We start from the raw sequence: 21096 nt of genomic DNA on the forward strand, positions 1-21096 counted from the left end.
AGAAGTCCACTATATTCCATTGCTGATTCAAGAGTAAAGTACTTTCAATGTCATCTGTTTTTGGGCCATCCATCCTAAAAATCTGTTTGTTTCCTTTAACCCCATGCTGTTTTGAATGTGGCCGAAATAGGTAGAAAAATGTTCTCTCGATTTGAATCTTTTATTTTCCTGAAAAGTTTGAAGAAAATCCATGAAATATTTAGATACAATTTATGTCACTCTTAGGTATGATGGTTTATAAGAAAGACTATTTTTACGATGGTCCATGGGAATCTGTCCACATTTTTTCTATGCTAAATGTTTGATGTACGCCTTGGCATCTTCATAATCTTTCTTTTGGAAGATCAGCTGGCATCGATTGTTGATAACCGTTGGCAGAAGAATCTTGCATAGAACTGTTGAAATTGGGTGTTCTTCAATCTCTGGTGTACTGGGCTAAATGAATAATTCCTTTCTACACAAATGAAGGAATGAAACCTTGACAGCCTCTCCATTCTCCAGAATTCAGTGATGCTATACTGGTCAGCGAGTGAGCTCTTCGTGGCAGAAATGGGCCTGCAAATACCATGATTTCCATTGTAGAAAATGCATGATCTATATGCCATGGCTGAGTGATCTCCCCTGAAACAAAAAGATGCATGTACTGTCAAACAAAAGTATGTGTTTGGAGAAGTAGGCCTAAACTTTTATTGGTGCATGAATAAAAGGATTTTTTTTCTATAAGATTTTATTAACCTCCGCCATCGAAGATGGATGGAGGTTACTGTTTTCACCCCTTTCTGTTTGTTTGTTTGTGAACAGTATTACGGAAAAACTCCTCGACGGATTTCGACGAAACTTGGTGGGGGGGGGGGGTTAGGTCTGGTCCAAGGATCATGCCATTAGATTTTGGACTTGGTCCAAAATATATATCTGAGACTGATATATCAGTATATACCAATATGACCCCAGTGGTATATCAATATCAAAAAAAAGAATAAAATCGATACCGATGGATACCGATTTTGGACTTGGTCCAAAATCTAATATGGCGGCCAATTTGAATTTTCTTTTTTTTTGCATTTCTACATGTTTTAAATGATTTCCAACCCCCCCCCCAAAAAAAAAATTGTTAGAGAAAAAAAAAAATTTGCAACTTTTTTTTTTCATCAAAATTTCCATTTTTTTTTTTGCATTTCTACATGTTTTAAGTAATTTCCAACCCCCCCCCCCCCCAAAAAAAAAAATTGTTAGAGAAAAAGAAAATTTGAAAATTTTTTTCAACAAAATTTCGATTTTTTTTTTTTTTTGCATTTCTACATGTTTTAAGTGATTTTCACCCCCCCCCAAAAAAAAAAATTTGTTAGAGAAAAAAAGAATTTGCAACTTTTTTTTTTCATCAAAATTTCCATTTTTTTTTTTTGCATTTCTACATGTTTTAAGTGATTTCCAACCCCCCCTCCCCCCAAAAAAAAATTGTTAGAGAAAAAAAAGAATTTGAAAATTTTTTTCAACAAAATTTCGATTTTTTTTTTTGCATTTCTACATGTTTTAAGTGATTTTCACCCCCCCCCCCCCAAAAAAAAAAATTTGTTAGAGAAAAAAAAGAATTTGCAAATTTTTTTCAACAAAATTTCGATTTTTTTTTTTTTTTTGCATTTCTACATGTTATAAGTGATTTCCAACAAAAAAAAAAACATGCCAAAATTATAATTGCCGCTGATTTTGGAACTTCAGGTGGATATACCCACGTAAAATCAATTCTGTCTCAAGGAATCGAGTTATGACGAATGAATTGAGTATGTAAAAGTTAAAAGTAAAAGGGAAAGTTGCAAACTATAACTCTGAGCACTGTTGACATCAAATTGAATGAATAGGATATCAGGTTCACTTGAGTGACCTAGCAGTATTGGTGGCGGAGGTTTTGCACTCTACCGAGTGCTCCCCCTCTAGTTTAGCCTATGTTTTTTCAGAATGGACTGAACATGAACAGCAGGAAGCAATGTTCAAATAACCCCATTTTTCTACTGGCTTTCATTCAACAAACCAAAATATAAATAAATCAACTAAACATGAACTAGACTCAGCCATGCTATCCCTGACACCATGGCATCAGTATGACCTACATTCATAATGCCTAATGATCGAACTATGCTGATTTCACATAGGAACAGACAGTAAACACATGGTATCTTGGATTGAATCGATGCTGGATTTCAAAACTGCTAATCCCAGATAACCTCTGACCTATTTATCAGCAGACAAATGTGGGAAATTTTAACTTACTTAACTGGGAAAGGTATGATATAGAAGGATTGGGGGGATATAAATTCAGGTTTCTGTTTTTTACATGTTCTTTCATCTTGCCAAGACAAAGAAAAGGAAATTACAAATGGCATGATGGAAAATAAGTCATGCGAGGCGGCAAATACAAATGAAAAAAAAAAATCACCTTGCATCTCATAATTACGTGGTCTCAAGATAAAGAATGTATACAAAGGACAAAATTTGCTCAAAACAGCATTTATTTCATAATGCATACATATGTTACAGTTTCAAATAGAATCAGCAATGGAATATAGTGGACTTCTGTAGCAAGTGATGGAAATTGGTGATAAAGGCAGACCATGTACATGTCGTGTACATATACCTGCACATTATATGTACATCGCTATGTACATTATCTGGCAAACAAGGCAACTTTGGACCTGTTTTATTCTTTGTTTTTAAAAGGTCCCATGGATTTTACTATTGGTTTTGTTTGTGTAGATATGGAACTTTCATTTGATAATATTAGTTTCAAAATATTAGGATGGTTATGGGAGTGGGTGTGGCTCGAAAAAGGGCTTCCTATAGCCCGAAGTGGTTTTGAGACCCCTGTACTGCCATAACCACCAAGGTCCCATGAATGTTTTACTTTCAGAGGATAGTACAGTACTTGTTCTATCTTATGCATTAATAAAATCCATGGGACCTTGATGGTTATTAAAAATATGGCCAGAGAAAGTCTGAAGTGAATGTTTGCCGAAAGGGATTATAGGTGGCACCACTATCCATAACCATCCAGATCCCATAAATTTTTGTACAAAATATTTTAGTACCCAAACCATATAACAAGTTTGTAAAGGAATTTCCTTGGGCAACTGATGGTTATTCTAAATAATTCACTTTGAATATGGAAAAAAATTTCAAGGGTGTCAAAATCTCCAAAATTTGGGTGTGGCCCAAACGGTGGGGAATAGGTCAATCACATCAAAAATTTGGCTTTCTGAGTTTTAGACCATACACAACCTAGGATAAAAATTTGAAAAATATCTGAAGACATCAATGTTCATGGATGGGCCTATCTAATAAAAATAAAAATTCACTCTTAATTCAACAGCAGAGTGGGATTTGAACTCAGGATACTCAGATCCCAAGCCCACCACCCTAACCATTAAGCAAACACCTGGCATAGTCTTGATTATGTTACACCCATTCTACCGATATACCAAAAAATACCATTTTCCCATGGTATTCAAGGCCATCTCCACTCATGGCTCGCAGACTTCCTCTCCTGTCGCAGTCAACGTGTGGCCCTAAATGGAGTTCTTTCATCCCCTCTTCCTGTGCAGGCTGGAGTTCCTCAAGGTAGCGTTCTGGGCCCTGTTCTTTTTCTGGTTTTCATCAATGATCTCTCGGACTCTCTGGAAAATCCTCTATTTCTCTTTGCCGATGACTCCACCCTCTGCCGTACCATCTGTCATCCCTCAGACCGGCAAGCAGCAGCTTCTTCGCTCACTGCAGATCTGGATAAAATCACAAACTGGTCCAACACGTGGAACATGTCTTTCAATCCACACAAATCTCACACTCTCACTATGTCTCTTCGAAAGGACCGTTTACAAAACTCCCCCATCCACTTTCTCAACAATCCTCTGGAAGAAGTCTTTTCTTTCAAGCTTCTGGGTCTCACTATCTGCCATGACCTTTCCTGGAAAAGTCACATTTCCAACCTTGCCTCAAAAGCCAGTCGCCGACTGGGAATCCTCCGTCGTGCAAAGTCCTTCCTCGGCCCTCTTGAGCTCCTGACTACTTACAAAGCTTTTGTCCGTAGCCTGATGGAGTACTGCTCTCCCCTCTGGGCTGGTGCTCCTGCCTCCCACCTTTCTCGACTTCACGCTGTCGAAACCAGGGCTTTTAAGATCATTGGCATCTCCCGCAATGAAGCTGAGTCTTTGGGCCTCTCACTCAATCACCGCAGGTTGGTCGGTGGTCTTTCTGTCTTCTACCGACTCCTCTCCAGCCTTGCCCCCCCTGCTCTCTCTGCGATTTGTCCCAACCACATTTCCACAGGGCGCTCAAGGTCCGCCAACAACCCCCTTCTGGTAAAACTACCAAAATCACGAATCACTGCTCATCTTCACTCTTTCATTCCTCTTTTTCCCGCCTTTGGAATAAACTTCCTCACTCTATTCTTTCCCATTCTTCCCTCCAGGCTTTCAAAACAGCTGTTCACCACCACCTCTTATCTTCCCCCATCCAAATCCTCGATCTTTTCTACCCCGATAATCCACCCATGCCCAATTCCTTCAATTCTCCTGCTTTCCTTCCTGAAAGTCCCTGTAATGTCCATCTTCTCCTCGCCATGTTCCCCCTCCCATCCCCATCCCTCTCCCTTCCACAGTTCACCTGTGTCTGTTCCCCAATGTTTTGTCCCTTCCACTCCCACCCCTCTTGTCTCATGCCTCCTTGCTGTGAGTTGTGTGTTAGCTCTCATACGAGCCTCGACCAAGGTATACAAAAAAAAAAAAAAAAAAAAAAAAAAAAAAAATCAAAAAAAAATAATATCTGAATACGTAATGGTCATTGGACCATTATGTATTTTTGGAACCTGTGTAAAAAAACAAAATGATTTTTTTTTTTTTGATAATACCGAGAGACTGATATATCAGTATATACCAATATGACCCCAGTGGTATATCAATATCAAAAAAAGAATAAAATCGATACTGATGGAGCTGCCTAAACAGTAAACTACTACAATCAGATATAATGTACTTGTCATTACTAAACAATTATAATGAGTATAATGTACTTGTCATTACAAAACAAGTATAATATACTTGTCATGACTAAAACAAGTATAATCATTAATATAAATATACTTCTCATTACTACATAAGAATAATCAGTTATAATATACTTGTCATGACTAAACAAGTATAATCAGGTATAATAATACAACTCATTACGAAACAAGTATAATCAGAAATAATAATAATATACTTGTCATTATTAAACAAGTATAATGAGGTTTAATAATATACTTGTCATTATTAAACAAGTATAATCATTATTAATAACTAGTTGAAACCCTGTCACAGACGGATTCCGTTCATTCAACCACCCTCACCAGCTCACACGCACTCGAGGGACATGGACTGGACAGGGTGTGCTTGCCCCCGCCTACTCATCCCACGCCCCTGCCCCATTCAATTTGCTTACCCCCCGTCCAAAAATGTAATTACCCCGGCCCCGCCTCTTCACTCCTCGCCCCCCGACTCTTGATTCCCCGCCCCACTTGCCCCTGGGCCCCCACCCCCCTGTCCACCCCCTCACACTCAACTCCGCCTAATTCAACCCAGCCTCCGCGCCATTTCCCCCTGTCTCCCGCTTTCAATTTGCGTACCTCCGCCCAAAAATTTGCTTACCTTGCCCCCCGCCTCTTCACTCCCTCCCCCCCCCTCTTCATCCCCCACCCCCGTCTCTTCATCCCCCGCCTCTTCACTCCTCGCCCCCATCTCAACGAAAAGTGTTTATTCTGCTTCAGAGTCGAAAGTTGACTATTGTCACTATGTGCGATGCACTCTTACAGGTACAAAGTTTCTTTCAGTCCAGCTCACAGTACCGAGAAAAACGTGACGCGACCGCAAGGAGGAGCACAAAATTGGTCCTTCAGTATTAATATATAGATATAAATGTTATTACTAAATAAGTATAACATTATACTTGCCATTACTAAACAAGTATAATCAGGTAAAATAATATACTTGTCATGATAAAACAAGTATAATCAGGTATAATAATATTGTTACGGCTGTGGAAATTCGCATTACACCATAAAGGGCCCTCAGGTGAGATATCTTCATAGGTACATGTGTAGTTAGCCCAAACCCATTGTATAGGGGGAATTTATGTGATCCATTCGGGCTGCGATCCTTTGAGTTTTTTTTTTCGCGATCCTGCGATCCTGCGATCGCGATCCTGCGATCCAGCCATTTTTCTGTTCTATCTTTTATTTCAAACACACAACATTTCAACAACCACGCCATCCCCATCACAGCACCAACCACACTGCAACCACGGCACCTCCACCATCTACGCTACTACATCTTCGCCACTACGTCCGCTTCCGAACGGCAAACAAAGGCGCCAAGGAGGAAACTGTGAGGATACGCAGGTTTCCCCGCCTGTTTCTCCCGTTTGACTTCCCCGCGCTTTGGAGTGGAGGAGGGGCGATGCAGGTCAAAGGTCAGAGGTCATGTGAAGGAGGGGTCTCATTTTGGGGGAATAATTCTCTGGCCCAGAGCCAAAAACTGACTCCCCCGGCCCCCGCACGGGGCGGGGTGGAGAGAGGGCGTGAGGGAACGCCCTTTTCGGGAACCCTCTCGAAGGAAGGTGGAGCCGAGAACGGGGCGGGGCGAAGGGCGGAGCCCCGTGCTATAAAAGACGGACACGGGCGGGGCGCCTTCTCCTCGAGCGCTTCCTCTTGAGCCGCTTCCACTGTCGCCTCTTCCTCGGGTGCCTCTTCCTCGGGAGCCTCTTCCTCTGTCGCCTCTTCCTCTGTCGCCTCTTCCTCTTCGTCTTGGCTGGTGGTCTGGTTGGTCTTCGGTTGGTTTTTGTGGAGAGTTGGTCTTCGGGAAGAGGTCCTGCGCCCGCGCCTTGGCGAGCGGCCCTGTCACGAAGGCATGGACGGGAGACTCGGGAGCGCCAGTAGTGAGGTAGACCTGCGCGTCCGGACGGGGAGTGCCAGAGAGGGTTCGCCGGCCGCGAGAGAGGTCGGGGCCAGGCGCGACCACGCTGACGGTCGCGGGAGAGGGACTCACCAGCCATAAAAGGGAAGTCGCGACTTCTTTCTTTCTTTTCCTTCCTTTGCTTTTTGTATAAATGTGTGTGTTGGCGCCGTCTGTGAAGTAGAACTGTTTAAGTGTTGCCGTGTGTACGCGTATTCGGTTGTAGCTCTGCATCGTTTCTTTTGTTACATTTGCTTTTTGTGCATAATTGTATGGCTGTAAATACGTGCCTTCCGTGCTTGTCTGTGTGTGTGTGTGTGTGTGTGTGTGTGTGTGTGTGTGTGTGTGTGTGTGTGTGTGTGTGTGTGTGTGTGTGTGTGTGTGTGTGTGTGTGTGTGTGTGTGTGTGTGTGTGTGTGTGTGTGTGTGTGTGTGTGTGTGTGTGTGTGTGTGTGTGTGTGAATAAAATGCTTGCTTGATAAACTGTTCCCGCTCTGCTTAGTCTCTTTTCCTTTTTATTGACCCTCCATCTTGCATCACGTAAGGGGTTCGTAATGGGTGCAACAACCCAGTAATTAATCGGAACCGTCAAGGCCGACGATAACACCGCTCGTTTATCACTGTAGCACAGAACAGACCGCTTAAGCGGTTCGTGTCCGGAGTTGGCCTGTGGCATGATACGATCGCCTGGTCGACCATTCGCGCAGGTACTTAGATAGACCGAATTTGGCGAGCAACCCTATCCTGCACGGGTGGGCAATTGGCACGATCGTGGTGGGGTTAAACCCCCACCCGACTAGCTCCCGGCGTTGTTCCGAGAGGGTCACGACTGAATTTTTCGTCCGTTGGGTGACGTGCCGCGATTGGAGTTACGTGGCCGTTCGCACGCCGGCGGGCGCAAATTCGCAACAATATAATTGTCAGGACTAAACATAATATACTTGTCATGATTAAACAAGTATAATCAGCAATAATAATGTACTTGTCATGATTAAACAAGAATAATCAGGTATAATAATATATTTGTCATGATTAAACAAGTATAATCAGGTATAATAATATACTTGTCATGATTAAACAAGTATAATCAGGTTTAATAATATACTTGTTATTACCAAACAAGTATAATCAGGTATAATAATATACTTGTTATTTCTAAACAAGTATAATAATATAATTGTCATTACTAAACAATTAAAATCAGGTATAATAATATACTTGTCATGATTAAACAAGTATAATCATTATTAATAATACACTTGTCATGATTAAACAAGTATAATCAGGTTTAATAACATACTTCTCATGATTAAACAAGTATAATCAGGTACAATAATATACTTGTTATTACTAAAGAAGTATAATCATTATTAATAATATACTTGTTATTACTAAACAAGAATAATCAGGTATAATAATGTACTTGTTATGACTAAACAAGTATAATCAGGTATACTAATATACTTGTTATTACTAAACAAGTATAATCATTAATAAAATACTTGTCATAATAAAACAAGTATAATCAGGTTTAATAATATACTTGTTATTTCTAAACAAGTATAATCAGGTATAATAATATACTTGTCATGATTAAACAAGTATAATCAGGTATACTAATAGACTTGTCATGATTAAACAGGTATAATAATATACTTGTCATTATTAAAAAAAGTATAATCATTATTAATAGTACACTTGTCATGATTAAACAAGTATAATCAGGTATAATAATATACTTGTCATTATTATACAAGTATCAATATATTTATCCTGAAGGACCAATTTTGTGCTCCTCCTTGCGGTCGCATCATGTTTTTCTCAGTGCTGTGACCTGGACTGAAAGAAACTTCGTACCTGTAAGAGTGCATCGCATGTAGTGGCAACAGTCAGTCAACTTTCAACTCTGAAGCAGAATAAACACTTTTCGTTTTACATTCGTTTACATGGCGATGTGTGACGTCACCGCTGAGAGGCGTCAGGACGTCATGACATCATCGGTCATTCGCTGACGTCATTACGTCTGTCGACGACAGACCGTTACCGCTGAGCGGTGTAATTCCACTCCTCGAAAATAGCGTCTGCAATTTAAAACCCTCTTCTGCACTTGCTGACTACCTCAGAATGTGAATTTGATACAAAAAATGTAACAAGAAACATTGTATCTTCTATATATTAATGCTGAAGGACCAATTTTGTGCTCCTAGCGGTCGTGTCACGTTTTTCTCGGTACTGTGTGTGACCTGGACTGAAAGAGACTTCGTACCTGTAAGAGTGCATCGCACATCGTGGCAATAGTCAACCTTCAACTCTGAAGCAGAAGAAACACTTTTCGTTGAGACGGAGGCAGGGAGTGAAGAGGCGGGGCGGGAGATGAAGATACGGGGCAGGGAGTGAAGAGGCGGGGGGCAAGGTCAGCAAATTTTTGGGCGGGGGTAAGCAAATTGAAAGCGGGAGATGGGGGAATGGGGTGGGGGCTGGGGTGAATTAGGCGGGGTTGAGTGTGAGGGGGTGGACAGGGGGCGGGGGCAAGTGGGGCGGGGAGTGAAGAGGCGGGGCTGGGGTAATTACATTTTTTGGCGGGGTTAAGCAAGTTGAAGGCGGGGGGGAATGGGGCAGGGGCGGGGGATGAGTAGGCGGGGGAAAGCACGCCCTGTCCAGTCCATGTCCCTCGAGTGTGGGTGAGCTGGTGAGGGTGGTTGAATGAACGGAATCCGTCTGTGACGGGGTTTCGGCTAGTAATCATAATTAATAATACACTTGTCATGATTAAACAAGTATAATCATTATTAATAATACACTTGTCATGATTAAACAAGTATAATCATTATTAATAATACACTTGTCATGATTAAAGAAGTATAATCATTATTCATAATACAATTGTCATGATTAAACAAGTATAATCATTATTAGTAATACACTTGTCATTATTAATAATACACTTGTCAAAATTAAACAAGTATAGTCATTATTAATAATACACTTGTCATGATTAAACAAGTATAATCATTATTAATAATACACTTGTCATGATTAAACAAGTACAATCATTATTAATAATACACTTGTCATGATTAAACAAGTATAATCATTATTAATAATACACTTGTCATGATTAAACAAGTATAATCATTATTAATAATACACTTGTCATAATTAAACAAGTATAATCATTATTAATAATACACTTGTCATGATTAAACAAGTGTAATCATTATTAATAATACACTTGTCATGATTAAACAAGTACAATCATTATTAAAAATACACTTGTCATGATTAAACAAGTACAATCATTATTAATAATACACTTGTCATGATTAAACAAGTATAATCATTATTAATAATACACTTGTCATGATTAAACAAGTATAATCATTATTAATAATACACTTGTCATGATTAAACAAGTAGAATCATTATTAATAATGCACTTGTCATGATTAAACAAGTATAATCATTATTAATAATACACTTGTCATTATTAAACAAGTATAATCATTATTAATAATACACTTGTCATTATTAAACAAGTATAATCATTAATAATACACTTGTCATTATTAAACAAGTATAATCATAATTAATAATACACTTGTCATGATTCAACAAGTACAATCATTATTAATAATACACTTGTCATTATTAAACAAGTATAATCATTATTAATAATACACTTGTCATGATTAAACAAGTATAATCATTATTAATAATACACTTGTCATGATTAAACAAGTATAATCATTATTAATAATACACTTGTCATGATTAAACAAGTACAATCATTATTAATAATACACTTGTCATGATTAAACAAGTATAATCATTATTAATAATACACTTGTCATGATTAAACAAGTATAATCATTATTAATAATACACTTGTCATGATTAAACAAGTATAATCATTATTAATAATACACTTGTCATGATTAAACAAGTATAATCATTATTAATAATACACTTGTCATGATTAAACAAGTATAATCATTATTAATAATACACTTGTCATGATTAAACAAGTATAATCATTATTAATAATACACTTGTCATGATTAAACAAGTATAATCATAATTAATAATACACTTGTCATGATTAAACAAGTATAATCATTATTAATAATACACTTGTCATGATTAAACAAGTATAATCATTATTAATAATACACTTGTCATGATTAAACAAGTATAATCATTATTAATAATACACTTGTCATGATTAAACAAGTATAATCATTATTAATAATACACTTGTCATGATTAAACAAGTATAATCATTATTAATAATACACTTGTCATTATTAAACAAGAATAATCATTATTAATAATACACTTGTCATGATTAAACAAGTATAATCATTATTAATCATACACTTGTCATGATTAAACAAGTATAATCATTATTAATAATACACTTGTCATTATTAAACAAGTATAATCATTATTAATAATACACTTGTCATTATTAAACAAGTATAATCATTATTAATAATACACTTGTCATGATTAAACAAGTACAATCATTATTAATAATACACTTGTCATTATTAAACAAGTATAATCATTATTAATAATACACTTGTCATGATTAAACAAGTATAATCATTATTAATAATACACTTGTCATGATTAAACAAGTATAATCATTATTAATAATACACTTGTCATGATTAAACAAGTATAATCATTATTAATAATACACTTGTCATGATTAAACAAGTATAATCATTATTAATAATACACTTGTCATTATTAAACAAGTATAATCATTATTAATAATACACTTGTCATGATTAAACAAGTATAATCATTATTAATAATACACTTGTCATTATCAAACAAGTATAATCATTATTAATAATACACTTGTCATTATCAAACAAGTATAATCATTATTAATAATACACTTGTCATGATTAAACAAGTATAATCATTATTAATAATACACTTGTCATTATTAAACAAGTATAATCATTATTAATAATACACTTGTCATTATTAAACAAGTATAATCATTATTAATAATGCACTTGTCATTATTAAACAAGTATAATCATTATTAATAATACACTTGTCATGATTAAACAAGTATAATCATTATTAATAATACACTTGTCATGATTAAACAAGTATAATCATAATTAATAATACACTTGTCATGATTAAACAAGTATAATCATTATTAATAATACACTTGTCATGATTAAACAAGTATAATCATTATTAATAATACACTTGTCATGATTAAACAAGTATAATCATTATTAATAATACACTTGTCATGATTAAACAAGTATAATCATTATTAATAATACACTTGTCATGATTAAACAAGTATAATCATTATTAATAATACACTTGTCATGATTAAACAAGTATAATCATTATTAATAATACACTTGTCATGATTAAACAAGTATAATCATTATTAATAATACACTTGTCATGATTAAACAAGTATAATCATTATTAATAATACACTTGTCATGATTAAACAAGTATAATCATTATTAATAATACACTTGTCATGATTAAACAAGTATAATCATTATTAATAATACACTTGTCATTATTAAACAAGAATAATCATTATTAATAATACACTTGTCATGATTAAACAAGTATAATCATTATTAATCATACACTTGTCATGATTAAACAAGTATAATCATTATTAATAATACACTTGTCATTATTAAACAAGTATAATCATTAATAATACACTTGTCATTATTAAACAAGTATAATCATTATTAATAATACACTTGTCATGATTAAACAAGTACAATCATTATTAATAATACACTTGTCATTATTAAACAAGTATAATCATTATTAATAATACACTTGTCATGATTAAACAAGTATAATCATTATTAATAATACACTTGTCATGATTAAACAAGTATAATCATTATTAATAATACACTTGTCATGATTAAACAAGTATAATCATTATTAATAATACACTTGTCATGATTAAACAAGTATAATCATTATTAATAATACACTTGTCATGATTAAACAAGTATAATCATTATTAATAATACACTTGTCATTATTAAACAAGTATAATCATTATTAATAATACACTTGTCATTATTAAACAAGTATAATCATTATTAATAATACACTTGTCATTATTAAACAAGTATAATCATTATTAATAATACACTTGTCATTATTAAACAAGTATAATCATTATTAATAATACACTTGTCATTATTAAACAAGTATAATCATTATTAATAATACACTTGTCATTATTAAACAAGTATAATCATTATTAATAATACAATTGTCATGATTAAACAAGTATAATCATTATTAATAACACTTGTCATTATTAAACAAGTATAATCATTATTAATAATACACTTGTCATTATTAAACAAGTATAATCATTATTAATAATACACTTGTCATTATTAAACAAGTATAATCATTATTAATAATACACTTGTCATTATTAAACAAGTATAATCATTATTAATAATACACTTGTCATTATTAAACAAGTATAATCATTATTAATAATACACTTGTCATTATTAAACAAGTATAATCATTATTAATAATACACTTGTCATTATTAAACAAATATAATCATTATTAATAATACACTTGTCATTATTAAACAAGTATAATCATTATTAATAATGCACTTGTCATTATTAAACAAGTATAATCATTATTAATAATACACTTGTCATTATTAAACAAGTATAATCATTATTAATAATACACTTGTCATTATTAAACAAGTATAATCATTATTAATAATACACTTGTCATTATTAAACAAGTATAATCATTATTAATAATACACTTGTCATTATTAAACAAGTATAATCATTATTAATAATACACTTGTCATTATTAAACAAGTATAATCATTATTAATAATACACTTGTCATTATTAAACAAGTATAATCATTATTAATAATACACTTGTCATTATTAAACAAGTATAATCATTATTAATAATACACTTGTCATGATTAAACAAGTACAATCATTATTAATAATACACTTGTCATGATTAAACAAGTACAATCATTATTAATAATACACTTGTCATGATTAAACAAGTATAATCATTATTAATAATACACTTGTCATGATTAAACAAGTATAATCATTATTAATAATACACTTGTCATGATTAAACAAGTAGAATCATTATTAATAATGCACTTGTCATGATTAAACAAGTATAATCATTATTAATAATACACTTGTCATTATTAAACAAGTATAATCATTATTAATAATACACTTGTCATGATTAAACAAGTATAATCATTATTAATAATACACTTGTCATGCTTAAACAAGTATAATCATTATTAATAATACACTTGTCATGATTAAACAAGTACAATCATTATTAATAATACACTTGTCATGATTAAACAAGTATAATCATTATTAATAATACACTTGTCATGATTAAACAAGTATAATCATTATTAATAATACACTTGTCATGATTAAACAAGTATAATCATTATTAATAATACACTTGTCATGATTAAACAAGTATAATCATTATTAATAATACACTTGTCATGATTAAACAAGTATAATCATTATTAATAATACACTTGTCATGATGAAACAAGTATAATCATTATTAATAATACACTTGTCATGATTAAACAAGTATAATCATAATTAATAATACACTTGTCATGATTAAACAAGTATAATCATTATTAATAATACACTTGTCATGATTAAACAAGTATAATCATTATTAATAATACACTTGTCATGATTAAACAAGTATAATCATTATTAATAATACACTTGTCATGCTTAAACAAGTATAATCATTATTAATAATACACTTGTCATGATTAAACAAGTACAATCATTATTAATAATACACTTGTCATGATTAAACAAGTATAATCATTATTAATAATACACTTGTCATGATTAAACAAGTATAATCATTATTAATAATACACTTGTCATGATTAAACAAGTATAATCATTATTAATAATACACTTGTCATGATTAAACAAGTATAATCATTATTAATAATACACTTGTCATGATTAAACAAGTATAATCATTATTAATAATACACTTGTCATGATGAAACAAGTATAATCATTATTAATAATACACTTGTCATGATTAAACAAGTATAATCATAATTAATAATACACTTGTCATGATTAAACAAGTATAATCATTATTAATAATACACTTGTCATGATTAAACAAGTATAATCATTATTAATAATACACTTGTCATGATTAAACAAGTATAATCATTATTAATAATACACTTGTCATGATTAAACAAGTATAATCATTATTAATAATACACTTGTCATTATTAAACAAGTATAATCATTATTAATAATACACTTGTCATTATTAAACAAGTATAATCATTATTAATAATACACTTGTCATTATTAAAGTATAATCATTATTAATAATACACTTGTCATTATTAAACAAGTATAATCATTATTAATAATACACTTGTCATTATTAAACAAGTATAATCATTATTAATAATACACTTGTCATGATTAAACAAGTATAATCATTATTAATAATACACTTGTCATTATTAAACAAGTATAATCATTATTAATAATACACTTGTCATTATTAAACAAGTATAATCATTATTAATAATGCACTTGTCATTATTAAACAAGTATAATCATTATTAATAATACACTTGTCATTATTAAACAAGTATAATCATTATTAATAATACACTTGTCATTATTAAACAAGTATAATCATTATTAATAATACACTTGTCATTATTAAACAAGTATAATCATTATTAATAATACACTTGTCATTATTAAACAAGTATAATCATTATTAATAATGCACTTGTCATTATTAAACAAGTATAATCATTATTAATAATACACTTGTCATTATTAAACAAGTATAATCATTATTAATAATACACTTGTCATTATTAAACAAGTATAATCATTATTAATAATACACTTGTCATTATTAAACAAGTATAATCATTATTAATAATGCACTTGTCATTATTAAACAAGTATAATCATTATTAATAATACACTTGTCATTATTAAACAAGTATAATCATTATTAATAATACACTTGTCATTATTAAACAAGTATAATCATTATTAATAATACACTTGTCATTATTAAACAAGTATAATCATTATTAATAATACACTTGTCATTATTAAACAAGTATAATCATTATTAATAATACACTTGTCATTATTAAACAAGTATAATCATTATTAATAATACACTTGTCATTATTAAACAAGTATAATCATTATTAATAATACACTTGTCATTATTAAACAAGTATAATCATTATTAATAATACACTTGTCATGATTAAACAAGTATAATCATTATTAATAATACACTTGTCATTATTAAACAAGTATAATCATTATTAATAATACACTTGTCATTATTAAACAAGTATAATCATTATTAATAATACACTTGTCATTATTAAACAAGTATAATCATTATTAATAATACACTTGTCATTATTAAACAAGTATAATCATTATTAATAATGCACTTGTCATTATTAAACAAGTATAATCATTATTAATAATACACTTGTCATTATTAAACAAGTATAATCATTATTAATAATACACTTGTCATTATTAAACAAGTATAATCATTATTAATAATACACTTGTCATTATTAAACAAGTATAATCATTATTAATAATACACTTGTCATTATTAAACAAGTATAATCATTATTAATAATACACTTGTCATGATTAAACAAGTATAATCATTATTAATAATACACTTGTCATGCTTAAACAAGTATAATCATTATTAATAATACACTTGTCATGATTAAACAAGTACAATCATTATTAATAATACACTTGTCATGATTAAACAAGTATAATCATTATTAATAATACACTTGTCATGATTAAACAAGTATAATCATTATTAATAATACACTTGTCATGATTAAACAAGTATAATCATTATTAATAATACACTTGTCATGATTAAACAAGTATAATCATTATTAATAATACACTTGTCATGATTAAACAAGTATAATCATTATTAATAATACACTTGTCATGATTAAACAAGTATAATCATTATTAATAATACACTTGTCATGATTAAACAAGTATAATCATTATTAATAATACACTTGTCATGATTAAACAAGTATAATCATTATTAATAATACACTTGTCATGATTAAACAAGTATAATCATTATTAATAATACACTTGTCATGATTAAACAAGTATAATCATTATTAATAATACACTTGTCATGATTAAACAAGTATAATCATTATTAATAATACACTTGTCATGATTAAACAAGTATAATCATTATTAATAATACACTTGTCATGATTAAACAAGTATAATCATTATTAATAATACACTTGTCATGATTAAACAAGTATAATCATTATTAATAATACACTTGTCATGATTAAACAAGTATAATCATTATTAATAATACACTTGTCATGATTAAACAAGTATAATCATTATTAATAATACACTTGTCATGATTAAACAAGTATAATCATTATTAATAATACACTTGTCATTATTAAACAAGTATAATCATTATTAATAATACACTTGTCATGATTAAACAAGTACAATCATTATTAATAATACACTTGTCATTATTAAACAAGTATAATCATTATTAATAATACACTTGTCATGATTAAACAAGTATAATCCTTATTAATAATACACTTGTCATGATTAAACAAGTATAATCATTATTAATAATACACTTGTCATGATTAAACAAGTATAATCATTATTAATAATACACTTGTCATGATTAAACAAGTATAATCATTATTAATAATACACTTGTCATGATTAAACAAGTATAATCATTATTAAACAAGTATAATCATTATTAATAATACACTTGTCATGATTAAACAAGTATAATCATTATTAATAATACACTTGTCATTATCAAACAAGTATAATCATTATTAATAATACACTTGTCATGATTAAACAAGTATAATCATTATTAATAATACACTTGTCATTATTAAGCAAGTATAATCATTATTAATAATACACTTGTCATTATTAAACAAGTATAATCATTATTAATAATGCACTTGTCATTATTAAACAAGTATAATCATTATTACTAATACACTTGTCATTATCAAACAAGTATAATCATTATTAATAATACACTTGTCATTATTAAACAAGTATAATCATTATTAATAATACACTTGTCATTATTAAACAAGTATAATCATTATTAATAATACACTTGTCATTATCAAACAAGTATAATCATTATTAATAATACACTTGTCATGATTAAACAAGTATAATCATTATTAATAATACACTTGTCATTATTAAACAAGTATAATCATTATTAATAATGCACTTGTCATTATTAAACAAGTATAATCATTATTAATAATACACTTGTCATTATTAAACAAGTATAATCATTATTAATAATACACTTGTCATTATTAAACAAGTATAATCATTATTAATAATACACTTGTCATTATTAAACAAGTATAATCATTATTAATAATACACTTGTCATTATTAAACAAGTATAATCATTATTAATAATACACTTGTCATTATTAAACAAGTATAATCATTATTAATAATACACTTGTCATTATTAAACAAGTATAATCATTATTAATAATACACTTGTCATTATTAAACAAGTATAATCATTATTAATAATACACTTGTCATGATTAAACAAGTATAATCATTATTAATAATACACTTGTCATTATTAAACAAGTATAATCATTATTAATAATAATACACTTGTCATTATTAAACAAGTATAATCATTATTAATAATGCACTTGTCATTATTAAACAAGTATAATCATTATTAATAATACACTTGTCATTATTAAACAAGTATAATCATTATTAATAATACACTTGTCATTATTAAACAAGTATAATCATTATTAATAATACACTTGTCATTATTAAACAAGTATAATCATTATTAATAATACACTTGTCATTATTAAACAAGTATAATCATTATTAATAATGCACTTGTCATTATTAAACAAGTATAATCATTATTAATAATACACTTGTCATTATTAAACAAGTATAATCATTATTAATAATACACTTGTCATTATTAAACAAGTATAATCATTATTAATAATACACTTGTCATTATTAAACAAGTGTACCGATATGAGAAACACGACTCAAGCCACAATACCTTGTTGTCGGATCGTCCCTCCATGAGTCCAGCGTGGGGTTTCTGGAAAACAAAATTCGTTCTGTTGTTTTCTGTTTTTGTTTTTTTAATGGGTTACAACGTGACAACGTGACACCAACAAGACCATGAGGTAATGCTACGTAACTGTTACAACCCTTTAAATATGTATATGTATATGTTCCACTCGTATCCCGACTTCAAATTCCATACGTGTCATTACCTCGAAGGTTCGAACCGAGACTGCGGGACGTTCTTCCAAACGGACAGATCTTTATCGTCATTCCGTTGTTGGATATTTTTCCAGTTCCCCCGTTAATGATTGGCTGATGCAACTTATTTCCTGACGTCATCAACCACCGTGAACTTGCGTCGTGCTTGAAAGCGATAATGTTATGATTGTCCCTGAATAATCGTACTTTGGTACGGAATTTAATGTATTATGCGCCATGCGAAGGGTTTTGAGGTCCATCGAAGAAAAACCATTGATTGCTTGGAAAAACTTTTTGACGGCCTTAAACTGGGGACGAAAGCACCTTGATTGCGATGCTGGTTTATCTCAGATCTACGACAATCTATATTGACTGCGACAAACCCAAACGATCATTGGTCGATTGTAACATCCAGGGCCAGAAGGGTCAAATGCAATTGACGTCTCACAACGGGATGATTTGTGATATCCATGATTATTAATCTCGCCCCAAAAGGGTTGCGAACCCGTCTGGGTGTGTGTGTGTGTGTGTGTGTGTGTGTGTGTGTGTGTGTGTGTGTGTGTGTGTGTGTGTGTGTGTGTGTGTGTGTGTGTGTGTGTGTGTGTGTGTGTGTGTGTGTGTGTGTGTGTGTGTGTGTGTGTGTGTGTGTGTCCACGTCTATATAGTTTTTGCTTTCGACTTTTTTGTCCGATTACGCAACCTCTTGTCCGATCAATGCGAAACTTTTAACATCCGAGGGACTCCCCGTGGAGAATATTTTATTGGTGACTCTGACATCATGAGTCACGTGGTATTTTTTGTTGTTGCTGTTTTTGTATACCTTGTCGAGGCTCATATGAGAGCTAACACAAAACGCACAGCAAGGGGGGGGGGCATGAGACAAGGAGGGCGGGAGTGGGAAGGACAAAACAGTGGGGAACAGAGACATTAGAAGATCTGTGGAAGGGAGAGGGATGGGGCAGGGAACATGGGGAATACAAGATGGACATTACAGGGACTTTCAGGAAGGAAAGCAGGGAATTTGAAGGAGGTGGGCTTGGGGTGGATTAACGGGGGTAGAAAAGATCGAGGATTTGGATGGGGGATGATAAGAGGTGGTGGTGAACAGCTGTTTTGAAGGCCTGGAGGGAAGAATGGGAATGAATAGAGTGAGGGAGTTTATTCCAAAGGTGGAAAAAAAGAGGAATGAAAGAGTGAAGGTGAGCAGTGATTCGTGATTTTGGTAGTTTTATCAGATGGGGGTTGTTGGCGGACCTTGAGCATCTTGCGGATATATTGTGGGGACAAATCGCAAACACAGCAAAGGGGGGGCGGGGGGTGAGACCGGAGAGGAGACGGTAGAACACAGAAATACCACCGACCTGCCTGCAGTGGGAGAGTGAGAGGCCCAAAGACTCAGCCTCATCACGGGCGATGCCAATGATCCGCAATGTCTTGGTTTCCACAGCGTGAAGCCGGGAAAGGTGGGAGGCAGGAACATCAGCCCAGAGGGGAGAGCAGTACTCCAACAGGCTGCAGACGAAAGCTTTGTAAGTGGTCAGGAGCTCAGGAGGGCCGAGGAAGGACTTAGCACGACGGAGGATTCCCAGTCGGCGACTGGCTTCGGAGGCCAGGTTGGAATGTAGCTTTCCCAGGA

General features: G+C 31.9%; 1 protein-coding gene across 1 annotated transcript in view; it reads right to left on the reverse strand.

Annotated features, from left to right (window-relative positions):
- HSD3B7 (hydroxy-delta-5-steroid dehydrogenase, 3 beta- and steroid delta-isomerase 7) overlaps window positions 1-19581 on the reverse strand; it is a 68961-nt gene extending 49380 nt beyond the window's left edge. Inside the window, exons 1-2 of the mRNA XM_085883392.1 lie at window positions 19472-19581; window positions 19252-19293 (exon numbers count right to left, since the gene is read on the reverse strand). Of these exons, the coding sequence (XP_085739518.1) occupies window positions 19252-19275 (24 nt within the window). The 5' untranslated portion in view covers window positions 19276-19293; window positions 19472-19581. The remainder of the gene's footprint in view (window positions 1-19251; window positions 19294-19471) is intronic.
- Between the last annotated feature and the right edge of the window lie 1515 nt (window positions 19582-21096).

The sequence above is a fragment of the Eptatretus burgeri genome, chromosome 5, assembly GCF_056783735.1.
Source record: "Eptatretus burgeri isolate ZD-2024b chromosome 5, Ebu_testis_v1, whole genome shotgun sequence".
Taxonomy (NCBI): domain Eukaryota; kingdom Metazoa; phylum Chordata; class Myxini; order Myxiniformes; family Myxinidae; genus Eptatretus; species Eptatretus burgeri.